Source organism: Silurus aristotelis, assembly GCF_946808225.1.
Source record: "Silurus aristotelis genome assembly, chromosome: 25".
NCBI classification, from domain to species: Eukaryota; Metazoa; Chordata; class Actinopteri; order Siluriformes; family Siluridae; genus Silurus; species Silurus aristotelis.
This window is the reverse complement of record NC_139598.1, coordinates 6,640,545-6,666,276: the sequence shown is the minus strand read 5'-3', so window position 1 is coordinate 6,666,276 and position 25,732 is coordinate 6,640,545. Positions and strand designations below refer to the sequence as shown.

Sequence of the window (25,732 nt, the reverse complement as noted above, 5' to 3'; positions counted from 1 at the left end):
TCTACTTTTGGCTCTGTTGGCAGGCATCTGGGAATTAAAATCTAATACAAGAGTTCCAGGATGCTAGTGAAGTCAGTGCAGCAGTGGACTGACACAGATGACCTTAAGAAGACAGATGACAAGTGCAAAGCTTTCTGGATCAGTTTTAAGGACCTAATAGAAAATGCAGAAAGACCAACCATGAGCCAGAGGCAGAAAAGGAGTTTTGTGATGATAAGGAACTGAAATAAAAATTGGAGTGGATTAGTTCATGTGTCATAACTACTGTAAAGTGTAGTGAGTAGAGGCAGGATGCAAGTGCTAATGCCCAAATTAATTACTGTTGGCAGTAGTAGAAAATAAAGTGCAACAAATAATCTGGACGTGATGATACTAATGCATGGCAAGAGCAAAGTAAAAATCAGATAACAAAAGCAATACACACTTGCATGGGTATTTGCATTGTAGAAGGAAAATAACACTAAGAGTTAAATGTGAATATAGATTGATTAAGGAGAAATGGATTGCATGGATTTTCTGTTCTTTAAAAAGAACAGAAAATCCATGCAATCCATTTCTCCTTAATCAATCCTTTATTCACATTTAACTCTTAGTGTTATTTTCCTTCTAAAATGCAAATACCCATTCTGTTAATCTTTTGTGTTTTATCTTTTATGGATTCATAAATTGGCTTCAATGGATATCTCACTAGGTGACATAATGTAATGAGCAGACCATTATGCTCACAAAAATGCAGATAAGAAAAGATAAAAGGATAAATGACAAATGTGGTGTAAAACCTGATTTCACATAGAGAGAAAAGAGCACTGGCATAAGGAATGATGCATAAAAGATGTACACAAGCAGATAAATCAATTAAAGCATGTGTGGTGGAAACAAGGCCACACTATGTACAGTTCTGGATAATTTAGTGTGTGTGTTTATATACAGTACAGACCAAAAGTTTGGACACACCTTCTCATTCAAAGAGTTTTCTTTTTTTTCATGACTATAAAAATTATAGATTCACACTGAAGGCATCAAAAGTGGAATTATATACATAACAAAAAAGTGGGAAACAACTGAAAAATGTCATATTCTAGGTTCTTCAAAGTAGCCACCTTTTGCTTTGATTACTGCTTTGCACACTCTTGGCATTCTCTTGATGAGCTTCAAGAGGTAGTCACCTGAAATGGTCTTCCAACAGTCTTGAAGGAGTTCCCTGAGAGATGCTTGGCACTTGTTGGCCCTTTTGCCTTCACTCTGCAGTCCAGCTCACCCCTAAACCATCTCGATTGGGTTCAGGTCCGGTGACTGTGGAGGCCAGGTCATCTGGCGCAGCACCCCATCACTTTCCTTCTTGGTCAAATAGCCCTTGATGCCTTCAGTGTGACTCTACAATTTTCATAGTCATGAAAATAAAGAAACTCTTTGGATGAGAAGGTGTGTCCAAACTTTTGGTCTGTACTGTATATATATATATATATATATATATATATATATATATATATATATATATATATATATATATATATATATATATGTATATATGTATATATATATATACTGTAGGGTCAGCATTCGTACATATGTGTCCTTATTGTTGAGGTGAGTAAGGGCCAGATGAAGGGTCGTGGCCATGACATCGTCTGTGGAACGGTTTAGACGATATGTCTTGATGTGCCGCATAAGAAGCCTCTCGAAGCACTTCATTACGATGGTTGTAAGTGTGATGGAACCATAGTCATTGAGGCAGGAGACTGTAGACTTGTTTGGCATGGAGACAAGGTCGCTGTCTTGAGGTATGTAGGAACAACAGCGCTGCTAAGGGAGCTGTTGAAGATTTTAGTAAAGACTTCCATTAGCTGATTTGTGCATTCCCTGAGCACTCTACCATATCACTTGGTCATTGCAAGGAGGTGTGTTGTTCCTGGTTTCAGGTTTGTGGATTCTCTTGGCATGTGTGCGATTTGCCTTTCTGATAACTCGGGACAGTTTGGCCCTTGCTGTTCTTAAAGCCAACTTGTCCCCTGCAATGAAGGCGGAGTCTCTAGACTTTGGCAACAGTCAGTGCCAGTGAAGCCAGTGAAGTCGCTGTAGTCACTGCTCATTTGTATAAAGTAGATAAATTAAGTATATATATATATATATATATATATATATATATATATATATATATATATATATATATATATATATATATATATATATACTTATTTTTTTCATTCTCTTTCTATTCTGCTTTCTTATTCATTCTTGAACCATTATTTATTTTTGCCTATTAAAATGTCTCGGGGTGAGTGAGGCAAATTTCTTATAAATGAATCCGACCACTAAATGCCATTCGGTTTAGCTAGTGCAACTGCTGTCCTTCAGATAAACACTCCATAAATCTGTCCTACAGGAAGCTCGTATTCTGTGTCGCCTCATTCGGATGTGTTTATCTCCCAAGCAGCTGATGGCCACAACACTCGCCCTGTGTGATCGGTGTAAAGGAGGGATTATCTCAAATCCTGGCTCGCGGAAAGCCTGGATGTCTTTCAGCTCGCTTCAGCTTCCTTAGAGCTAATTTATTTGCAAGGAAAGCCTAGGGCGAATTTGTATGTTTGGCTAAAGGAAGTGCCGTCTGCATGTCTTTCGCAAGATGGGTGAGGGAAAAATAGGGCTTTCATTTTTTGATCGAACACCTTCACAAAACTAGCGTCTGGCATCCCTTGCGGATACAACACAATGGCTGTAATGCATATTAAGAGGAGGAGCTGAAAGATACGCTTCACACTCAGGCAGCTGTGTTTAAGCAACATTGAGCAGCTTTGCTTTAAAAATTCAGATTCACCAATCGTGTCGTCAGTACACACAGGAATAACTAAACTTTTTAGAATTCACAAGAACAGAGTTTTCGAATAGCCAGTGTGTTGTGAAAAAAAATAACCTTTAGGAACCAAAGTTTCGATAGTAAAAAAAAAATCTTTACATAAAAACTGTTATAAAGCTATTCATTTAACAAAATGTTGATGCATTTTTCCTGGAGAGAAAAGTGCGACTTTGTTGACCAAAACAAAATAAGCGATAAGAGTAAAAAATACAATACACACTCATCGACAATGGCGTTTGTGCTCCACACAACCGCATCATAAAGACTCACTAAAGTTTGAAAAACCTTTCAAGGACAGTTTCTAAATACACAATGTGCAGGAGGAATGAAGGCACATAATGTCTATTATTTCAACAACAGGCAGGCAGGTATCTATTCAATTCCTAAATCAAACATAATTTTTTTGACATCGCTTTAAGTAAAAGCATTTTTTGTACTCCGAAAACCTTCACCAAATGCTGATATAGACCTACAGAAGAATTTATGACTACTAATTTCTAGAAGCATCTAGTGTTATACAGTAGAACTCGCCTGCAAATTATGAAATCAAAGTGACCTGAATGAGTAACAGAATTTTGTTGAAGTTTGTTTAGACCCTTTCCAGGTCATCACATTTAACAGTGTAGCTTTGCATACTTTTCGCATGTCGGATGTGTAGGATGGTTATAATGTGTCATGGTGATTATTGAAAGCCCAAAATACTGTTCATTTATCATCAGAGAAAAAACGGGAAAAACTCGCCATCACACCCATACGATATGTGCTTGTTCAACATTCCATTCCAGATTTAGGTCCTGCCTTTGCTGTAATAATAACCTCCACTCTTCTGGAAAGGAGTTTGGAGCCCTGCTGTGGGGATTTGTGCTCATTCAGCAAAAAAAAAAAAAAGTGAGATCAGGCACTGATGTCGAGTGAGGAGGCTTTGAGCATAGCCCTTGTTCCAGTTCATTCCAAAGGTGTCCAGTTGGCTTGAGGTCAGGGCTCAGTGGAGGACACTCGAGATCTTCTACTCCAAAATTGGTAATTTATGGAGCTTGTTTTCTGCACAGGGGAACTGTCATGCTGAGACAGGTTTGGGAAGGAATTTCTACAGCATACAAAGGCATCCCAAACAATTGTGTGCTTTTACTGTTGTGGTAAGAGTTTAAAAAAAACCCTCATATGGATGTGTAGGTTTACAAGAATGTACATAATTCATTATAGTGTTATGCCAATGCATTTCACAACACTTTTAAAAAGCAAAATGGAACCCATGTCTTACTCTGTCACCACAATACCATGATATTGTCAACCAAAAATCAATGTACAATGCAATTATTGTTAAACTCTTTAACATATAAACAAATGTTATATGTTAGACATGGCATAGACATAGGAGAGCAATTTTTTCAAACTTGGTTTAAACTTGTACATTTTTTCCTAATTAAACTCACTAGTCAAGATACATCACATGGAATGAAAATCAGTAGGAGTAAGACAGAGTACATGTGTGTGAATGAGAGGGAGGGCAGTGGAGTGGTGTCGTTGCATGGAGAAGAGGTGGAGAAGGTGGAGGAGGTTCAGGTACCTGGGATCAACAGGGCAGAGTAATGGAGAGTGTGTTAGAGAAGTGAAGAAAAGAGTGTAGGCAGGGTGGAGTGTGTGGAAAAGAGTGACTTGTGATAGAAGGGTGTCTGCAAGAATGAAAGGGAAAGTTTATAGGACTGTGGTGAGACCTGCGATGTTGTATAGTTTAGAGACAGTGGCATTGAGTAAAAGACAGGAGGTGGAGCTGGAGGTAGCAGAGCTGAAGATGTTGAGGTTTTCGTTGGGAGTAACGACGATGGACAGGACTAGAAATGAGTTAATTAGTGGGATGGCGCATGTTGGACGTTTTGGAGACAAGGTGAGGGAGGCGAGTTTGAGATGGTTTGGACATGTGCAGAGGAGGGACATGGGGTATATGGGTAGGAGAATGCTGAGGATGGAGCCACCAGGAAGAAGGAAAAGAGGAAGGACAAGGAGGAGGTTCATGAATGTGGTGAGGGAAGACATGCAGGTAGCTGGTGAGAAAGAGGCAGATGTAGAGGACAGGGTGGTATGGAGACGGATGATCCGCTGTGGCGACCCCTAATGGGAGAAGCCAAAAGAAGAAGAAGAAGAAGTCAAGATACATCAAATCGCTGCCATTATGTGAAAAATATTGCAGAAGAAATGTCATATGCCATAATGCTAGAATATATGGCAGCCCTGAAAGTGTTAAAGCTGTCATATCAGTGCACAATTCATCAGTTGTGCAGCTTGCCTACAAGACATTCCAGTGTTTTGGTTGTTGCAAACCTAACCGACTAAACTTACAAGCAGAAGGTAAAATAATAATTTTAAATCCCATACTTAAGTACTAATCTATACCATTTTGTAAAATGAATAGTGTATATAGTATGTACACAGAAAATTTCACTATGTACTATTTCAACTGAATTAATGCTTTGTGCAGTGTCACATCATGCACACAGTAGTCACAGGTTTGCTTACATCAACTATATGGGCAAAAATATTGGAACACCTGATTTTCCAGCCATATGTTTTTCTTCCCATAACTGGAACTACAAAGTTGGAGGCCCACAACTGTATAGGATGCCTTTGGATGTGGAAGCATAAAATCTTCCTTGAACTCAATGGTGGGCCATCAAGACCTTCGCTGCTGGTCTAAACGCTATCATTTACATTAATGGCATTTAGCAGATGCCCTTATCCAGAGCGACTTACAACTAAGCAGGGTTAATGTTAAGGGCCTTGCTCAAGGGCCCAGCAGTGGCAGCATGGTGGTGGTGGGATTTAAACCTGTGACCTTCTGATCCAAAGTCCAATGCTTTAACCACTACGCTACCACCAATCCTATCAGAATTATTGACTTACTATTTAATTTATTATTCTATTGGAGTTTAAATCCAATCAGATTTCAGATTTCGGAGGCACCCTGAATCATCAGTTTTTATTTCTATGAATATGCATTACAATATTTTCTCTATTAAAGCTGTTGCATAATACGTACAACTTGCCTTCATTCTAAATGCGCAGAAACCCCCCCAAAATGCACAAAAAAAAATGCCCAGAAAACCCAGGATCATTTTGTTAAGGTAATGATGATGTTTGCAGTCAATGCAGTTGTGGCTGCAGTGAAAGGAGACTTGTTGAATTGTGTTCATTGCTTTTCTTGCTTTAGTAATGACTTTCATACTCACTGCATGAGATACCTGTCAGTGATGCAGCGCTGTTATACTGCATTTCTCTATAATATTGGTGGTTTCTGTAACTGTGGTATCATAATGATGGTATTAAGACTAATTCAAGTAGAACACTAGTGAAGGCCTAGGTGTGAGATGCACTGCCTGTGAGATGATCCAAACTTCTTCCATGAATTTTTTAAAGGTGTCCCAAATGAGATACTGTACAAATATAGTTTGCTAAATAATTGCAGTATAACAGACCTTTTCCAACAAAGCTTTAAATGTAGCATCATTATATTTGCACACATGACAAAAACTCAGTAGGTTATTGTTCAACATTTATCTTTGTACTTGCAACTTGTCACACAGATGTTTACACAATGTGGTTCATTTAGGCAAAAATAAAACAAGAACATTATTTTAGAACATGTCAAATTATTGATTGCAGACTGAGAACATCATGTCTGAAGCATTCACACTACGTGAGCAGAAAGAGCAGACATGCAGTGAGTGGTTGCTGAGCTGGTGGGTTGTAATGACCAAGCGCAAAAATGAGGCATTAAGTGTCAAATCATGGCTTGAAGTGCTATCCAGCTACTACACTGCCATGCCTAAGCTACAGCTTATGGCACTGGGTTACATTTGCATGATGTAACCCAAAGCCTTCTGTGAATCCATTTTGCAACTGTCATCCAACTATAGTTCATCTTATAGCCTGAAATCCATGGTTCACACTCATGCTGCTGTGCATTAAGCCACAATGTGATTTTGTATGTTTTTTTATCCTGTTGGCAACAAACTGTGCACGCTTTCCAAAAAAAAAAAACCCTGCCACCTTCGAAAGAGCCAATGAGGGGAAGATCATCATCGCAAATAAGCTAACTGTCCCCACTGGCATAATGGATTTACGGGTAATCTCGTTACTAAAAGCCCAGGATTCCCATATGACTGAATGATATGCATGAAAGAGGAATAAAGGAAACAATGTGTGACATCCATACACACAATCTTTTTATTTCTCTGCAATTCAGCCGTATCAAATCCCAGACCACAAAAAAGGAGCTATCATACATTTGGGTGGCCATGACACGGCATAGAGAAAACAAAACTGGAAAACAAAAATGTTTTAAAACAACTAGACATTAAAAATGGTTTTGAGAGGGGTTTTTTTTCGAAAAAATTTTCAATCCTTTATAATGACATCACGCAGCTGCTGGATGTTAGACACGTGGCGCTTCTCTACCTTCTGCTTGCGGATGCACCACAGGTGCTCAATAGGTTCAGGTCTGGAGACATACTTGGCCACTCCATCACCTTCACCTTTAGCAAGGCGGTTGTCAGTTGGCGGTGTGTTTAGGGTCGTTTTTATGTTGGAAAACTGTCATTCTGCCTTGTTTCTGAAGGGACGGGTCATGTCACTGTACATGTTGGAATACATGTCTCCCTCAATGAACCTTAACTCCCCAATTCCAGCAGCACCCATGCAGCCCCAGACCATGATGCTACCACCACCACACTTGACTGTAGGCACCATCTGACATGGTTCCAGTAATTCATGCTCTTGGACAGGTTGTCTTTAGCAAACTGTTTGCAGGCTCTCTTGTGAGTCAGCTTCAGAAGAGGCTTCCTTCTGGGAGGACGGCTATACAAACCGACTTGTACAGTGTGCGGCGTATAGTCTGAGACCATCCCCTTCTGCAAGCTCTAAAGCAATGCTGGCAGCACTTATGCGTCTGTTTTTTCAAAGCCAGATTCTGCACCTGACACACAGCACGAGGACTCAACTTCTTTGATCGACTCTTGCGAGGCCTGTTCCGTGTGAAACCCGTCTTAGAAAACCTCTGTATGACCTGGCCACTGTACTGTAACTCAGTTTCAGGGTGTTACTAATCTTCTTATAGCATAGGCCGTCTTTGTAAAGAGCAACACATTTAATTCTTAAATCCTCAGCAAGTTCCTTGAGGTGCCATATAGAACATCCAGGGGCCAGTATGAGAGAAATGTACTCAAAGCCCCAAATTTTAACTGCTTTAATACAAGATACACAAATTTGTATGGTCCTGTCAAGCAGACAAAAACATGAACATGATGAATAGGACATGTGGCTTTGCACGGTTAAACGACTACAGCTGTTATCACTTAGGGTGTACTCACATTTGTTGCCAGCTATTTTGACAATAATGGTATGTGTATAAGTTATTTTCAGAGGACAGTAAATCTATACTGCTATACAAGCTGAAGATACACTTAAATGGTTGCTGAAATGTGAGGGGTGTACTCACTTTTCCGAGATACTGTATGTATCTCAGAATACATACAGTATATATATATATATATATATATATATATATATATATATATATATATATATATATATATATATATATATATATACACACACACACACACACACAGGTAGTCTTCTACTTACAATGACGATACGTTACGATGCTATCATAGTCAAAATAATCGTAAGTCGAAGATGGTACTATGACCATGACAGCCATTCCTCCTTCATGCTGATTTATAATTTTCTTTTTCTGCTCCAAACTGATGGCTTTTCCTTACTTTTTTCACTACCAGCAGGAGACATAGTTGGGCCCTTTTAAGACATGCTTTTATCACAAAAATTGCTGTTTGAAAGCGTTTGAAACAAAACAAAAAATACACACTAACACTGAGACAACTTTACTTCAACTTTTCGAGTGGGAGTTCTAGTGAGATACGCTCATCCCAGCTGTGCATCCAATGTCTCGTACATCGTACGCTGCTGCCTGTGCCTTTTGCGTGACATGAAAAATATTTTTACAATTTTGTCATATCGCTACGGTCATAGTAAAGTCGAACCATCGTAACTCAGGGACTACCTGTACATATACATTACTTAAATTGAATAAAATGTGCTAAACATTTTGCTATTATTATGCCATACGTAACTTAAATATTCAAGCCATGAACATTGCATCAAAACATCTCCAGGATCCTATAAAGTCATTAGATTTCTAAGGGTTAAAATAAGGTCTCGATTCATAAATGAGAATAAAAACCATTTTCCCTGTCATTGATAATGGTTCAACCAACAGAGAAATGTGACAATCCAGGGTGTATGACTATTGTAGGTCATTAAGCTGTAAGTAAAATTAAATAAAATTGTACTTACTGTGCGATTGGTACAAATTGGAGTGAAGGCATTTGTGCCACACGTAAAAAGCCTGTCCCCATTCACCAGAAGGACACGGATATAATTTTGGCATTCTTCCTGTATAAATAAAAACAAAGTTGTAACACATTACTGAACAAGCCTTGTTAGAAAGAGCAATGGAAGGGCATACAATAATCACATAACATATTCAAATACTTTAAATCTAAAACAAAATTGCATTTAGCTTCTGGGGACAGATTTTTTTAAAAAAAAGATCATCTATTATTCTTTTTAATTAACCTGTAATGATCTATGAAAGACATATTTAGCACACTTTATAGCAGTAATTATAAAACAAACAGATTCGTCTTCTTACTGATAACATTCCATGATTATCTTCATAAAACAAACAAACAAACAAACAAAAAACGCAGTATCATGTTTACCCGCTACATTTTATATATATATATATATATATATATATATATATATATATATATATATATATATATATATATATATATATATATATATATAAGTAATGTTACAGACCACTCTCTCAGTCACATGACCTTTTTTTACTGCTTTCTTGTAGTGCACTCCCCAAAAATGATCTTAACATGATTAAGAACACAAATAACTGCACTTGCATGTATCTAGTTTTATGTATTTACTATGTTTAATAGGTTTTAATCTGTTTTTGTTGAAACTGGTTTGGAACAGGTTATCTGCATATAGCTTTTTGGCATTTTTGGGATTTGTTGATATATATGTGGGCGATGTCAGCAAAGGTGGCTCAACAGTTAAGAATCTAAGTTACTCTAGACTGGGGTACACACACTAGCATTTGCAAAGTTCCAAAATCGGGGCTTTGGACAAATCCTTTTACTGTATCAGCTCTAGGGATGCTGTATCATGACTGACACTGCACTCTGACCACAGCTTCCTAACAGACTGGGATAGGCAAAGAAACAAATTTCACCATGCTGTATTGTATATGTGACAAATGCAGGCTTTTTACATTTTGCAGTACGATTTAAATAACACTAGTTGTCTAAGTAGTGTCTCAAGTTTACAGTGATTCTAAACAAAAAGGGAGAATTTGGTTTTATGGTGTTGAGGAAATTTTGCTCATATTGTATATTGACTTTTTGCACTAGTAGCCTCATTTTTAGTTCAATAACAGCTAGAATAAATTCTAAAAACTTTAATAACCAGTATTTGTTGTAGTTGAATATTTCCCTTCTCTGAGAGAGGTGCATCAAATCACAGACAGCTATGAATATCTATATTTTTATAATAATAATAATAATAATAATAATAATAATAATAATAATAATAATAATAAAAATAATCATAAAAAAATAATCATAATTAAATATTTATTATTTATTTAATTGTATTTGTCCAGTAAATACTAATAGTTCTTCTACTTTGTGACATGATACAATTCTATGTCATATTATTTGTTAACCGATACCTTTTTGGAAGATTTTGCTTTGTTTTATTTTGGCATGTCAAAGCTGTTGTGTTGATTTTTTTGGATAAAAAAACACTTGTGCTGGCTTCTTGTTGCTGCATGTGTAGGTCTTTCATATGTACAGTATGTCTATGGAAAACAGCTTAACATATTCCTTAATATCAGTCATTTCATATAAATACTTTTTTTTTTATATTTAATCAGAACGTCAGTGTTTTCTCATTGCACTGCTAATTATCTTTCTTAGTTGTACAATTTGATTTGTATTTTAGGAAATTAAACCTCACAACAATTTTTGGCTTTTTTAATTCCATTTGCTTTGGTGTTAAGGACTAGTGCATCTTTGACCCTATGCTCAATATGAGAAAAATACTCAAAGTATTGTTAAAATCAGTTACTTTAAGACTTTTACTTTGTCATATTGAAATTGGTAAATTTTGTAGTATGATTTACAGGTACACTTCATACCTCTGCCTATGGTCCTCATTGCCATTGTGTCTACAGAAGTTTCTTCAATGTCCCGCACAATTTTTGTAAATTGTGTAAAAACTGTATGTTTAACTTTTTAAACTGGTTGCATTCCAGTCACAATGCATCCCAATGATCCCAAACATGTGCACAAATCTTTGTTTTTGCCATTACTTTGACATAAACATTCATTTATATTGTGTTATTTTATTTACCATTTTATCTTAAATTAAAAAAATTGTTTTTAGTGCAGAGAAAAACAAACTTTAGAAAGGAAAGTCTTTGAAAAAAATACAATCTGGTGAGTCTATGAAAAACCAGTACTTTACCTCAGTCATTTCATATGAGTACTTTTTTTAATATTCAATTGGAACTTTTCTCAATCAGATTTTTCTCATTGCACTGCTATTCGTCCTTTGTATGCTTCAGTAAGGCATATAATTCATCTTGCTTTTCCCTCTCTTTCATGGGGGGTTTTCTGCAGGGCCTGAGGGATTTCTGAAGGGGTCTGCAACATGGTCTTTCAGTTTGGGCCAACACATTTAAAAAGGATATTTTTCTTTTTATTTTCACTAAAATAATTTGCCCAAAAGGCAATGGTCCGCTCTGTGTGTAAATAAAGGCAGATTTAATGTTCTCAAACTCATCACAATGAGACATGTTTATGAAAAGAAAGTGGGGGGAAAAAACCCACGGAGAACGTGTTACGCTTCGTGGAATAATACAGCTGCTATGGCTTTTTGCATTATAAACAAATGGAGTGGACTGAAGCACATTAATATCAATCAAAGCTTCTTTTGCTTTTCATGAGTAGGCCCGGAGGGAACCACATGCGGACAATTTACTAGTAAAATTCACATTTTATGAGTTTTCAAAAAAAACATTATAATAAATAAATAAATTATTGGTTACATAAAACAATCACTGTCACAGACTTGGCAGGACTTCAGCTGATTAAGCCTTCTAATCTAAGCTGTTTCAGCTGATACAGTGACAGGATGGAAAACAATTCCATGCAAACAACATCTTATTACCACCAGCACTCAGAGGAAGGTGACTTAGTTTGTAATTCTGAATGATAATCATATGTTGGTCAGCATAGCCCTTATTATAGGCCTTTAACTTCTTCTTAAAACACTTAAACCACATGAGACTGACTAAAATACACTGGGAGCCCTTGAGGTCAAGGCAGGGTCATATAACGAAAAAGTCATTTCAATTAAGATGAACCATAAAATCCTGCATCAGGGGTTTGATATTGTATAATGCTTCCACATGTATAAACCTGCATTAGATGTATGCTATAAGCATAGCATATACATTTTAGAATACACAAACAAGTTTGCAAAATTGTTGTCTTACAAATAAAATTATTCACACACCATTACAGCCTTTTTTTTTTTTTTTTTGCTAGTAATTAGATTATGCCGTAGATTTTTTTCCACATTTTTTCAGAACATCTGTCAAATACACCAATCAGCCCTGACAGGTGAAGCAAATACATTTACATTTACAATTATGGTATTTGACAAAAGTAAATGACATTCATTCATTAAAGTGTCATCTATCAAGAAGGATGAACAGTTAGAGTAGAAGTTGATGTGCTGGAATCAGGAAAAATGAGTAAGCTTAAGCACCAGACGGCGATATCTACACATCTGAGACAGGTCTTTTCCAAAACAATAAGTCTTATAAGGGCGTGTTTAGTGGTTAGCAACTACCAAAAGTGGTCCACGTAAGGACAACCGGTGAACACTGGCGTAGCCCATCTTGTCTGATCCCACTGATGATTAAATTGTGGCACACTGTAAACTGCTATAAAAGTGTCTGGCATAGAAAGATTTCATAATGCAAAGTGCATTATAGCTTTTGCTGCAGACTGATTGGTCAGAGTGTCAATGCTTATCCCTGTTTACCACTGAAAGGGCTTATAATAGGCATGTGAGAATCTGAACTGGACCATGGAGCAACAGAAGAAAGAGGCCTTGTCTAATGAATCACGTTCCAATCTTGTGGATGGTAATGTGTATGTGCATCACCAACCTGGGAAGAGATCGCACAAGGATGGAAACTATGGAAATAGCCAAAGCCAGCAAAAGCAGTATAATGCTTTGGACAATGCTCTTGTGGGAAACCTTAGGTCTTATATGCTGTTGCAGACCAAATACACTTCTTCATGACATTGGCATTCCCTAATGGCAGTGGCCTTATTCAAAAGGATAATGAGCCTTGCTATACTGAAGAAACTGTTCAGGAATAGTTCAGGAATGGTTTGAGGAACATGGAAAAGAATGAATGGTATTCATTTGGTCTCCAAATTGCACAGATCAAACAGGAGCATGAAAAAGATTTTCGTCTCTATTTCCAAACCGAATTGCATATACAGTATCATAGAGGTAACAGGAAAAAGGAAACTACATTGCATAGAAGTGAACAGAACAGCAAGGTTATTGATGCAGCTTATCATGACTGAGTGTGAAAGGGGTTCAAATTTGAAAGGGATTAAAAAAAAACCCCAAAACAAATTATTTAAATACTGAATTTACGCTTACAGGATTTGGACATAAAGGATTAAACAGGGTTTACTTTTAACAATTCAATATATTATATGTGATAAAAAAAAATCAGCTTTTAAAATGCTTAAATTCTAACTATCATTTAAAATGGTCTCCTATTACTTACACACTGTTATAGGCTTTTACACAAAGCATTTAAGGATTCCCCTTTGAGGGAAGCAAAGTGTAAATGAAAGAGCATATTTTTTAACTTTGGTAAAACTGGGTTAATTTCATACAGAAGCTTAGAATGAGGTTAGATTCTACGACACATTCCTTTAGAAGTGGTTCAGAAAATACAGAAATATACTAAGACACAATTCATCAAGCTAATTTCTGCCACATTACAAGGAGCTGAAGGCACTTGGAGAAAAGCATTAACTACCCTGTTTCCATGAACAGAAAGACACCCATGATAAATTCCCACTAATTGACCTAGGTCAAAGTGTGCTATGCAACCTGAGAACCTCAATTTTCACAACCTTAATTATGTACAATGACACTAGAATCAAGAGCACACGCTCACCTCTGATTTCCCTCGGCTGAAACAGGCACCTTTGGTGAACTCATCACAATGCCACTCTGCCTCCTGTAGAATGAAACAAACATATTCATAAATACACTACAACCAAGATGTCAATAAATACATGACAACAAACACACTGATTATCAAGGTTGTCTTTGGATTCGGAATGAATGTGTTTAATGATTTAAGTCAGCTTCAAATAAACATCGTAACAAAGCAACAATACAGAAATAATGATGAACGTTGAATGAGAAAATTACATGCTGTAATGGTAAAACGAAAAACACTGTGAGACATAAGAAACATTGAGAGCAACTTTAATCACACTACCCTTCTGCCTCCTGTAGAAGTAAACACACTGAATGTCTAATTTGGGTACATTATGATAATGGACACCTACTATGTCATGGCATCTAAAAGACAAATGGAGCTCAATGTTAATCTAAATCACTCCTGATGTTTATCGACTGATGGAGCATTAATGAAGTTGGTGAGAGGGCAAATTTCAAGCACTAATGCTAACATTAAAGCAAAAAGCTTTTCAGGTCAGCTTAATGGATGGATGTTGCTAACATTTTATATAAAAAAAAAAAATTACTACTAGATGACCAGAGGTCTCAATCTTGTGGGAACTCTCTGGTTGAAAATCAAAGTTAATAAAACAACCCCATGGGCCTATTAAGGCTAAGCTCTCGCCTTCTTTTAAGGAAAATAATACATTAAAAAGTATTTTTTTACTCAATAAAATCAGCACTGGCACCAGTCGTAATTTAAAATAAAACAAATGGTATTTAGAAACTTAGACTGATTTCTTTCTACCTTAGATTGTAGATTCACACAATCTATAGTTCTGTCTAGTTATTAGAGCTAATTTATTTAAAACACACTTCACTGATACTCTACATCCATAATATGTAAATTAACAGTCTGAAAAGGTGCACATGAAATATGATAGTATAATAAACATAAACGAGGGGGATTACTATCTTAAAATGTCTCTGGAGGTGAACCTACAAGTAAATAGACTAAGCAAGTATTGTCTAATCAAAGTTAGACAAATTACACAAACATCAGAACCGTAAGCTTTGTTTGGTTTGAACTAAAGAGCTCATCTTTTCTGTTTGCTGTAATTGGGGTTTTAAAGAGGCACGGTATGAACGCTGACTTAGAAAACCTGAAATAAAAATAAATAGCAATCACAAGCCTGATTTGGCTTTCAGTAAGTGAATTCTACTGTGCATATGTAATAGCTTATGTCTTTAATGAGACTACACAGTAATGGTTTTGTAATTGTAAGGTAAAGTTACTGATAATTAGGAGAGATTTTAGCACTTTCATTCAATATTATAAACAGATGTCACTTAAACAGAATAGATCATCACATCAGGTCTTTAAAGCTTATATTTCTAGATATAATTTATATAATTTGACATTTAAAGAGATATAATTTTATGGTTTTAATGGGTTATAATAGGAAATAATGAATTGTACTGGTCTTAATGGAAACTGACCCTAATGGTAGCTTATTTATTTATTAAGGACCAATAGAACCGCTTTAGGAATTTGTAGATCACATATTGACTGGAGTATGTTATGTTCTACTAGACATCAGTAGGGAGCATAAAAACATCACTAAACATTTAGATTTCAATAATGAAAAAATTAATGATGCACACAAACACTTTTTAATAGAAAAGATTTGGTAAAGTTTTACAGCCTTTAATGTACAGTTTGTAATGGCATTTGAACTATTACAGTTTCTGTGATGGTTTCTTTGTAACTATTTCTTTAATTATTTCAGCAGGGTTTAATCTAAACCCGAGAACTAGGGCTATATGCTAAAGCACACACAGAATTAGCATATTGCATTTAGAATAATGTACAAATAATGCATCTGAGAACCAACTCCAGTCACACTTCAGGAAACAAATTACACACCCCACAATACCTGAGAAACTACAAACAATGACTTACATTGTGCTAAAGTTTCTATTTTTCCATTCTGTTTCACATTCTGCCGTTAACAAACACAAGTTGTTTTTTCTGCTCTACACGTTTTAATCAGTCCATGAAGGAAAAGCCCTTCAGAAGGAAAATGTATTTGCTTAAAGGTTTCTCTTTGCTATCTCAAAAGAATTAACAAGGATTTTGTGTTTTATTTCGATATCTGTGTCACACAATGTTCCAAAGATGAACTAGAAATCTTCTGAGAATTGAGGAAACACAACAAAGGGAACAACTCTGCTTGGAAATCAGTGCCAATCACAAGAAGTTAAAATAGAGCAGGCTACACCCTGATTGGTGGCTTGCTATGCGTTTGACCAGTTAAGTTTTTATCCACTCAAAAAAAAAAAGGAATGAATGATTTTGCAAAATGTAGTTGAGTAAGCAGTAAAATATTTGACTTGGAAATGTAGTGAAGTTAAAAGTCTCTACAAATGGAAAAACTTCAGTAAAGTACAGATACGTGCAAAAGCTACTTAAGTACAGTAAAGAATTACATTTACTTCATTACTGTCCACCACTGCAAATACTAATGTTTTTTTCTCCCTCAAAAAAAGTAGAACTGCTTCTAAATTTATTCTCTTTTTTATTTCATTCATCACTTATTTGAAATATTTAATGATTCACAATTCGGGAAAAAGTTTTGCTCTACAGTAGTAGCATACATGGTTTGTGCATTTTCAGCTGTGTGTCATTCTTTAAACTAGTCACTTTTCCAACCCCCGTTTGGCTGAGAAGAAATAGTTTATGTTTATTCATTTTGAAGAAGGATGAGTTTATACAACTTGTGAGTGTTTTGCCAACTATCTCGGTTATGTTCCTTCCTCAGTCACAAAAAAACACTTGTGTCATTATATACCATATTTCCACCCCTCAGTAAAAGAAATTAAAGACTCTTGTTAAGTTTTTGATGTCTGGAACTTGCATATCATAAACACTCTACTGACATACAAGTGCATCTCAATAAATTTGAATATCATTAAAAAGTTTATTTATTTTAGTAATTCAATACAAAAACTGAAACTCGTATATTATAGATTCATCACACTCAGAATAATATATTTCAAGTGGTTATTTCTTTTCATTTTGATGATTATGGCTTGCAGCTAATGAAAACGCAAAATTCAGTATCTCTAAAAATGTGAATATTGTGAAAAGGTTAAATATTGAAGGCTCGTGGTGTTACACTCTAATCAGCTCATTGAATCCAAACACCTGCAAAGGTTTTCTAAAGCTTTAAATGGTGTCTCAGTCTGGTTCAGGCTACACAATCATGGGAAAGAATGCTGACTTGACAGTTGTCCAGAAGACGATCATTGACCCCCTGCACATGGAAGGAAAGACACCATCGCTAAAGAGGCTGGCTGTTACATTTTTGGAAAGATGAATGGAAGGAAATAATGTGGTAGAAAAAGGTGAGACAAAGCCCATTCAACAATTTGGGGAGATTCACAAAGAGTGGACTGCAGCTGCTTCAAGAGCCACCATGCACAGACGTATCCATGGGCTACAACTGACACATTCCTTGTGTCAAGCCACTCCTGAACCAGAGACAACATCAAAGGTGTCTTACCTGGGCAAAGGACGAAAAGGACTGGACTGTTGCTCCAAAGTAGTCTTTTCAGATGAAAGGAAATAATTTTTTTTTATAATCAAGGTCCCAGAGTCTGGGAGAAGTTAGGAGAGGCACAGGATCCAAGTTGCTTGAGGTTCAGTGTAAGATTTGCAAAGTCAGTGGTGGTTTGGGAAATCATGTCATCTGCTGGTGTTGGTCCACTGTGTTTTATCACATATACGGTCAGCACAGCCGTCTACCAGGACGTTTTAGAACACTTCATGCTTCCCTCTGCTGACCAGCTTTATGGAGATGCTGATTTAATTTTCCAGCAGTATTTGGCACCTGCCCACACTGTCAAAAGCACCAAAAGTTGGTTAAATGACCATAGTGTTGGCCAGCAAACTTATCAGACCTGAACCCCATAGAGAATCTATGAGGAATTGTCAGGAGGAAAATGAGAAACAAGAGACCAAAACATGCAGATGAGCTGAAGACCACTGTCAAAGAAACCTGGGCTTCCATACCACCTCAGCAGTGTCACAGACTGACCAACTCCATGCCACGCTGAATTGAGGCAGTAATTAGAGCAAAAGGCCCCTGTACGAAGTATTGAGTACATATGCAGTACTGTAAATTAACATACTTTCAGGAAGGCCAACATTTCACAAATTTTTTTTTTGGTCTTTAAAGTATTCACATTTTTTTAGATGAATTGGTGGGTTTTTGTTAAATGTGAGCCAAAATCATAAAGATTAAAAGAAATAAACACTTGAAATATATCAGTCTGTGTGTGATGAATCTATTTAATCAGTTTCATTTTTTTTATTGAATTACTAAAATAAATCCAATAAATATTCTAATTTATTGAGATGCACCTGTACATAAAAAACCCCGTACATCTCTATTTGAATCAACTTGACACATTATCATTCCAGCCTACCTTAAAACAATGTGTGACTTTATTGTCTACTAAAACTCAAGGGCAAGCACTTGTGAGATCTTTGTCTGAGGAGAAAAAGAAGCTAGACGGGACACTTATGCAGACATTTTACTTTTATTTCTATTTGATTTCATTGCTGTCTAGGAACTTTAGTGATAACAAGGAGATCTCTTCTTCCATCTGCCCAGCAAACTCCCCTCATGGGCTGATATTTACTGACTGGTGCAAATGCTAATCTATGAGTTAGTCATGCTACTGTGCAAGGCTGAATGCTTGATGCCAGCTGTGAGCAGCTGAAAGCATCAGTCTCTGCTTTAATGCGTTCTCTTTATTTATTCGGAGTGTTTTACAGTTCGGAGTACAGACGAGAGTTTGCTCCTCCTCTCCTCTCAGCTGTAAAACACTCTGAATGAGAGTCAGAACGAGAGAATACATGAAAGCATTATGTAATGCCTTTTGAGGCTTTGACTATTTAATCTGACATGCTCACAAAAACAGCTTCTGAATGAAAGAATGTTAGAATTTAGATTAGCATAAATATATTAGGGTGTACAGACTAATAATTAATATATAAATACTAAAATGAAATACAGAAGTACAGAGTATTTAAAATATAGTAAATATACAACAGTTAATTAATTGTCTAGATTTATTGTTTTGTGCTATCTATCTATCTATCTATCTATCTATCTATCTATCTATCTATCTATCTATCTATCTATCTATCTATCTATCTATCTATCTATCTATCTATCTATCTATCTATCTATCTATCAGCAAAACTAACTGACACATTAACTAACAGATACAGTAGATACATACATCTCAGGTGTTCCACAATTTGAGATGCTTTTCCTGATTACCGTATTTTCCAGACTATAAGCCGCTACTTTTTTCCCACACTTTGAACCCCGCGGCTTTAATAAAATTTTTTCGGGGGTTTTCCTGGTTTCACAAACTTCAAACCAAAAAACTGAGCCCCATAACATTAGACCAATGAAATAGCGGAACAGGTTCAGGTGAACCAATGAAACTCTTTATATTAAATCAGATGCGCTCCCACTGAATCAGGCTGCACCACATCATAAATATGGATGCGGTTCCTCTGACATTTGTCCTGCCGCTCACTCGGACTGTCTACAGGAAATGCGAATCATTCATCACGCTGGAAACAACCGGGCATGAAAAAACACACTTCACCTGTGTTCTGAGCTGCACGGCATCGGGAGAAAAGCTTCACCGATGGTGAAACGCAAGACGATACCAAAAGAAAAACTCCCGAGAGAAATTGTTGTGAAAGGAAGGAGGAAGACAGTGAACAATGACTTACTTGGTAGGCTAATGTTTAGATACAAGCCGTGTTACAGACACTGTCTTTCGTTAAAGCCTGTGTAAAGTTCATTAGTTTCAGTGTAGCGGCTTATAGACAGGTGCGGCTTATTTATGTTCAAAATAAAAATCTTTAATTCTAATTTTAAAATCTTTAATTCTAATTTTCTAATTGGTAATAATTAATTAATTAATTGGTTTTCTAATTAATAGTCCGGAAATTACGGTACTTCCTTTGTACAGAGTTTTTATTAACATGAATTTTGTCTTCCTTTTAGCTCAAAAGAAACAAAAGAAACTCTCCTTCTTTGCCCACAGAACTGACACTCACTGGATTTTTTTCTTTGTTATTTATAACAGAAAAATACACTGTTTGGTGTTAAAATTTTTTGAAGATCAGCCATTTCTGAAATAATTTAACCAGCCATTTAGCAGTGGTGTTATTCGTTACTGTACTTAAGTAGCTTTTTCACATAGTTTTTTGAAGTAGACTTTTACTTTCACTTCACTACATTTTAGTCAAAAATACAATTTGTGAAATCAGTCATTCCTTTTCGTTTATGATTGGATAAAAACTTACGGAGTAAGCCACCAATCAGGGTAGAGCGCGCGCTTTGTTTTAAACATGTTTTGATTGCCGCTTTGTAGTATTTACTTAGCACAAGCATACAGTTCAGCTTCAGTTCAACAGCAAGCGAAATATTTTGAGAGGAATAAATGATGGAATAAAATAACTTACCACAACACCTGTGGCTTTATTTGTGCAATTTCTTTGAAATAGTTGTCAAAAAGGTTTCTGACTCATGATAAATTGAATGCATATGAATCAGTGTTTGACTAATAAATATCATTCTGTTGTTTGTTTGGTGTGCTAAGAGGAACATGAGAGTCTTTTTACATAAACTGAGTCGATTAACAAAGAATCTTGTGGAAAAAATGATAATAGAACATGTTAGCCATAATAAATCTTTTGGACACTTAAGTACATTTAATTGCAAATAATTGTAATTTGTAATTTGTAATTGTAATTTAACTCAAGTGAAAGTTTAAAGGGAGCACTTTTACTTTTACTGAAATAATATTAATAATTTATAATAATTTATAAATAACTTTCTCAAGTACATGGTTTGTGAACTTTGTCCACCACTGCCCTTCAAACACAAACAGGCATTTTATATATTTTTTTACTGCAATTTCTGAGATTGATTAAAGCTCTACACTAAAACATTGGCCAAAGGTTTTTTACCTGAAAATCACATGTACATGTGATTCCATCCCACATGTGTTGAACATCCCATTCCAAATGTATTGCCCCACAGCTTTTATAATAACCTTCATTCTTCTCGGAAGGCAAATCACTAGTTTTTCAGGTATAATTGTGGGGATTTGTCCATTTCTGTATAAAAGTATTCATAAGGTCAGACACCGCTGTAGAGCAAAGAGCCTGGCACACAGTCAGCATTTAAAGTGATTTCAATAGTGGTCAGTGGGGTTGAGGTCAGGGCTCTATACAGGAGTTCTTTTACTATAACCTTGGCAAATCATGTCTTATTGGACCTTACTTTGTGTACAGGGGCATTGTGGGGCAAGTGGTATCTCAGTGAACAAAAGCAAGGCCCTTGAGCAAGGCCCTTAATTCTTAATTGCTTAGCTGTCTATCTAAGATAACAAGGCAAAACCCGCATAATTGTGTGAGAGGTGTCTACATACTTTTGGCCATATACTCTGCAGGAGTAATGCCAGACAAGTAAGTAAACAAGTAAAAGCGTCCTTATACTGTCCTATATTACCTGATATAAAATCCCTCATTATGTTTTACATAATGCTCCATGTTTTACAACAGTTATGAATGAAACAGGAACATTTTGAAAAGTGATTGCAGTTTCTGTAAAACACTTTTCAATAATACAGTAAGCCTTATTTAGTCTGTACAGTGTCTCTCTCTCTCTATCTCTTTCTCTCTCTTGGTTATAAACATTCTTCTCTCTCCGATATTGTTGACTTGTCCAGGCCACATGAAGGAATGAATGCGACAGCAAGAATATATTACTGTTTATTGTACAGAATGGACTTTCTGTTGTCTCGCCCTTGATTGTGACCTTTTCTAAATCCCTCTCGTAAATTTTTATGGACGGTCCAAGCACTGTGGTTCTTTGTTTGGAAAAGTCCACATGTTAAGTAAATGCCTACGAAAAAATGCTAATGAATCGTGCATAAATTCCAGAAATGTCTGACTTTTTTCAGCTGTGGCCCTGACATGATGCAGTAATGTCACTTGATATTCAGAAATATAAAAGGTTTTTTTAATGTTTATCTTGCAGAAAATTGCCTATAAAAATAAACAATGGTCAGGGATCATTAATGATTTAAGTGCATGATTTATTACATCATTAATAAATAAGACAAGGGCTCTGTAATATATAATGGCTATTCCTGTTGTCATTACTAAAAGCTTGCTTTTAGCTCATTTGTCAAGATAATAGTGTCACTAATTACGCTTAATCTGTTTTATTCCATATTCAAGTGATTTTTGCTTAAGCATTCAGTGCCCTAAGTCAAATATGCAGATGATTTATTCAGCCACAAACACACAGACACACACACATACACACACACACTTGCCCTCTGTGTCAGCCCTGCGTGGTTTGTGCATGCTGAGCCGTTCTGCTGATGTGCAGCTTATTTGTAAAGACGAGTGTCCTGAAATAGGCTGCTGAGGCTGGAATGTGTGTTGGCGAGCTGTCAGAAAAGAGAGCGCTGTATGTGTGTGTGCGTGTGCGTGTGCGTGTGTGTGTGTGTGTGTGTGTGTGTGTGTGTGTTTTCACCTCTGTTTGCCTGCTGTGTGAAGCTATAAGTGAACTAACAAAACTCTTACAGAAACAAAGGGAAATATCCATTTTCTAATATCTAAAAACTAAATGAGTGCAAAAGTATTTACCCCTCTTGTTGTTTTTCCTATTTTACAGCATCGAAATTGCACTTCATTTTAACCATACAAAATTGTTCAAATTGTTAAAATGGGTTATTTGGAAAATGTAAATTGGGGTCTTATGTATTTACATCTGTCCTGAAATGTCCCTGAGACAGCAACAAGAAACTACAAAAGTACTACAAACAGGTCAGGGACCAAAAAGTAAAGAAGTTAGGTTATAAAAAAAAATCCTAAACTTTGAACATCCTACGGGGCACCATTAAAACCTTTATAAAAAACGGAAAGATTAAGCTACAAACCTGACAAGAGAAAGACTTCCACCAAAACATACACAACAGGGAAGAAGGGCAGAAGTCAAAGATTGTACAAAAACACTAAAGACAAAACTGAAAGATGAAAACGATCCACGGTGGAGACTGGAGTATCTGTTCATAGGACCACTCTAAGCCACAGAGTGGGGCTGTATGGAACAGAGGCCAAAAAAATGTTTTCTTTTAAATGAAAGGATAAGAAAAAAACATTTGATGTTTGCCAAAGAGCATGAAGCATACTCACTAAACAGAGCAGAAGAAGATTGTCTGGTCAGATGAGATTAAAATGTATATTTTTGTCAACCGAAATTTTATCTCAATAATTTTTCATTGTTTTTTAATGAACTGTGGGGAATAGTGATGGCAGAACCAAACAGTGGAAATGCTTCTAATATACGCAGGAACCGAAAAACTGGTAAAGCTTAAAAAAAAAATGGACAGTATTAAATGCAGGATAATCTCTGAGTAAGATTTTATGGGGGGTTTGGATGATATTTAGGAGGGGTGAATAATACTTCATATAGTACTTATAGTGTCTGTCAAAAGTTTGAAAACACAGTCTTATCATTTTAAATAAGCAAAACATTTAATGGTATAAAGTAAGTATGAAGATTTACTTTTACCAAACAATCAATTAATCTATCTATCTATCTATCTATCTATCTATCTATCTATCTATCTATCTATCTATCTATCTATCTATCTATCTATCTATCTATCTATCTATCTATCTATCTATCTATCTATCTATCTATCTATCTATCTCAAAAACATCTTTCTCAGTTACCGTCATTCCTCCTAGCTAAGGTTGTTAGCAGTCATTTCTTTTATCCTGGACATGGCCAAACTCCAATTCCTTTCATTACACATGAAAATGAGGAGCAGTACCCTCAAGCTTTCAAACACGAGATGGAACTCTTCCTCTAAATAGAACGTGAGCTAAAATGATTGCTATGGGAGAGTTCATGGTCCAGCCTGAACATTCAAAACCTTTTATTGGAAGTAATTGAATTAACCGGCCTCAGGACTTCGCTAAAGTTAATTAGCAGAAGTAATCGTTTTCACCGGCAGCGGCTAATTGCAGGGGGTAAAATTAATGAAATCTATTCCAGTGCTGAGATTCTGTCATTTATTCTGTATGTGAAAGTGGACTTATAGAATGTAAAGTCCAAAATGTTATCTCAAACTAGTTTAGAAATTATAACTTCCACATTGGTGTCTGTGTGAATGTTTTACATTAAAAGAAATTAAGAAAATAGTCTCAAAAATCAGATAATAAGAGCAAATTTTTAAAGACATACAAAAGCAGCAATAAAGCCAACAAACATAATGACTTTATATACATTACACAAGAAAAATGAAAAGAATTGTGAGGACTAATCGGTTTCATGGTTTGCCATGTTTCATAGTTTCATTGGTTAGTTTGCCATGTTATCCTCTTTTCAGCAAGCAGCATTTCTTTTCCTGAGCTTATTGCTTTAGGTATCAACACAAACAGGCATCTGCTGAGTAATACAAGAACTGTTCCCATGATATTCGTTTTTGTTTGTTTGTTTGTTTCCCCAAAATGATTTAAAGAAGACATACTTGTACTATTTTTATAATCATCCAATTAAATGCTCTCTAACCCATGCTTTATGCTACACACTAGTTCTGTAAAAAACTGCTTTGAGACAAAGTCCATCTTGAAAAGGGCTGTAGAAATAAACTTGAAAATGAACCTAAACACTCCCGAGGAGCAGATTTTCAATCTATAGGAAAATATTATTATTAATAGTAAACGCTACATATGGCATAAATACAATCATTTCCATTTTCACAAGAACACCATTTCCACCGTTCTCAGATTTTATCTTAATGAGTTTTGTGAAGCATGGTGGTGAAAGCACCGTACTGTGGAGACTATTTGAACTGGCATGGACTTTTATTTTTACTTGTCGATTAGTGTTATGGACATCAATGCATACATCAATATTCTCTAAATCATACTTCATGTCCCACCCCCCTGGAGCAGATCTTTTACCATAGCTTTCTCGGCAGAAAGAAATATGTCGTCTTTGCATGTTTGGTTGTGTATTTTCCCACACCCAGTTTGTGAGAAAAAACATTGCATGAGTCTGTGTGACACTTTTTTTTGGAATTCATTTACCAAGATGGTGTTCGATGCTGGAATGTTACAACGTCAAACTTACTGAGAATGAAATTGTCCTTATTCACCAACAGGGCTTTTCCAGGGCTTTTTCTTGGTTTTGTGGTACTCTTGAACAACCCAGATGTAAAATAATTGATCAATCCATCAAAGGCTTCATCATACAATCTAGCTTCAGCCTATGGATCGCTGTGTGCTTTTCAACAACAGCAAGAAAGTTTCACACACGTCCTCTTTTTACAATGTTATACCACACACAATCTCTGACTAACAAC

The 25,732-nt window shown here is 36.1% G+C and overlaps 1 protein-coding gene across 2 annotated transcripts in view; it reads right to left on the bottom strand.

Moving 5' to 3' along the window:
* sema5a (sema domain, seven thrombospondin repeats (type 1 and type 1-like), transmembrane domain (TM) and short cytoplasmic domain, (semaphorin) 5A) overlaps positions 1-25,732 on the bottom strand; it is a 232,001-nt gene that overhangs the window by 112,358 nt on the left and 93,911 nt on the right. For both annotated transcript variants that reach the window (XM_083530259.1, XM_083530260.1), the window contains exons 5-6: positions 14,235-14,297; positions 9,224-9,322 (exon numbers count right to left, since the gene is read on the bottom strand). In XM_083530259.1, the coding sequence (XP_083386385.1) occupies positions 9,224-9,322; positions 14,235-14,297 (162 nt within the window). The remainder of the gene's footprint in view (positions 1-9,223; positions 9,323-14,234; positions 14,298-25,732) is intronic.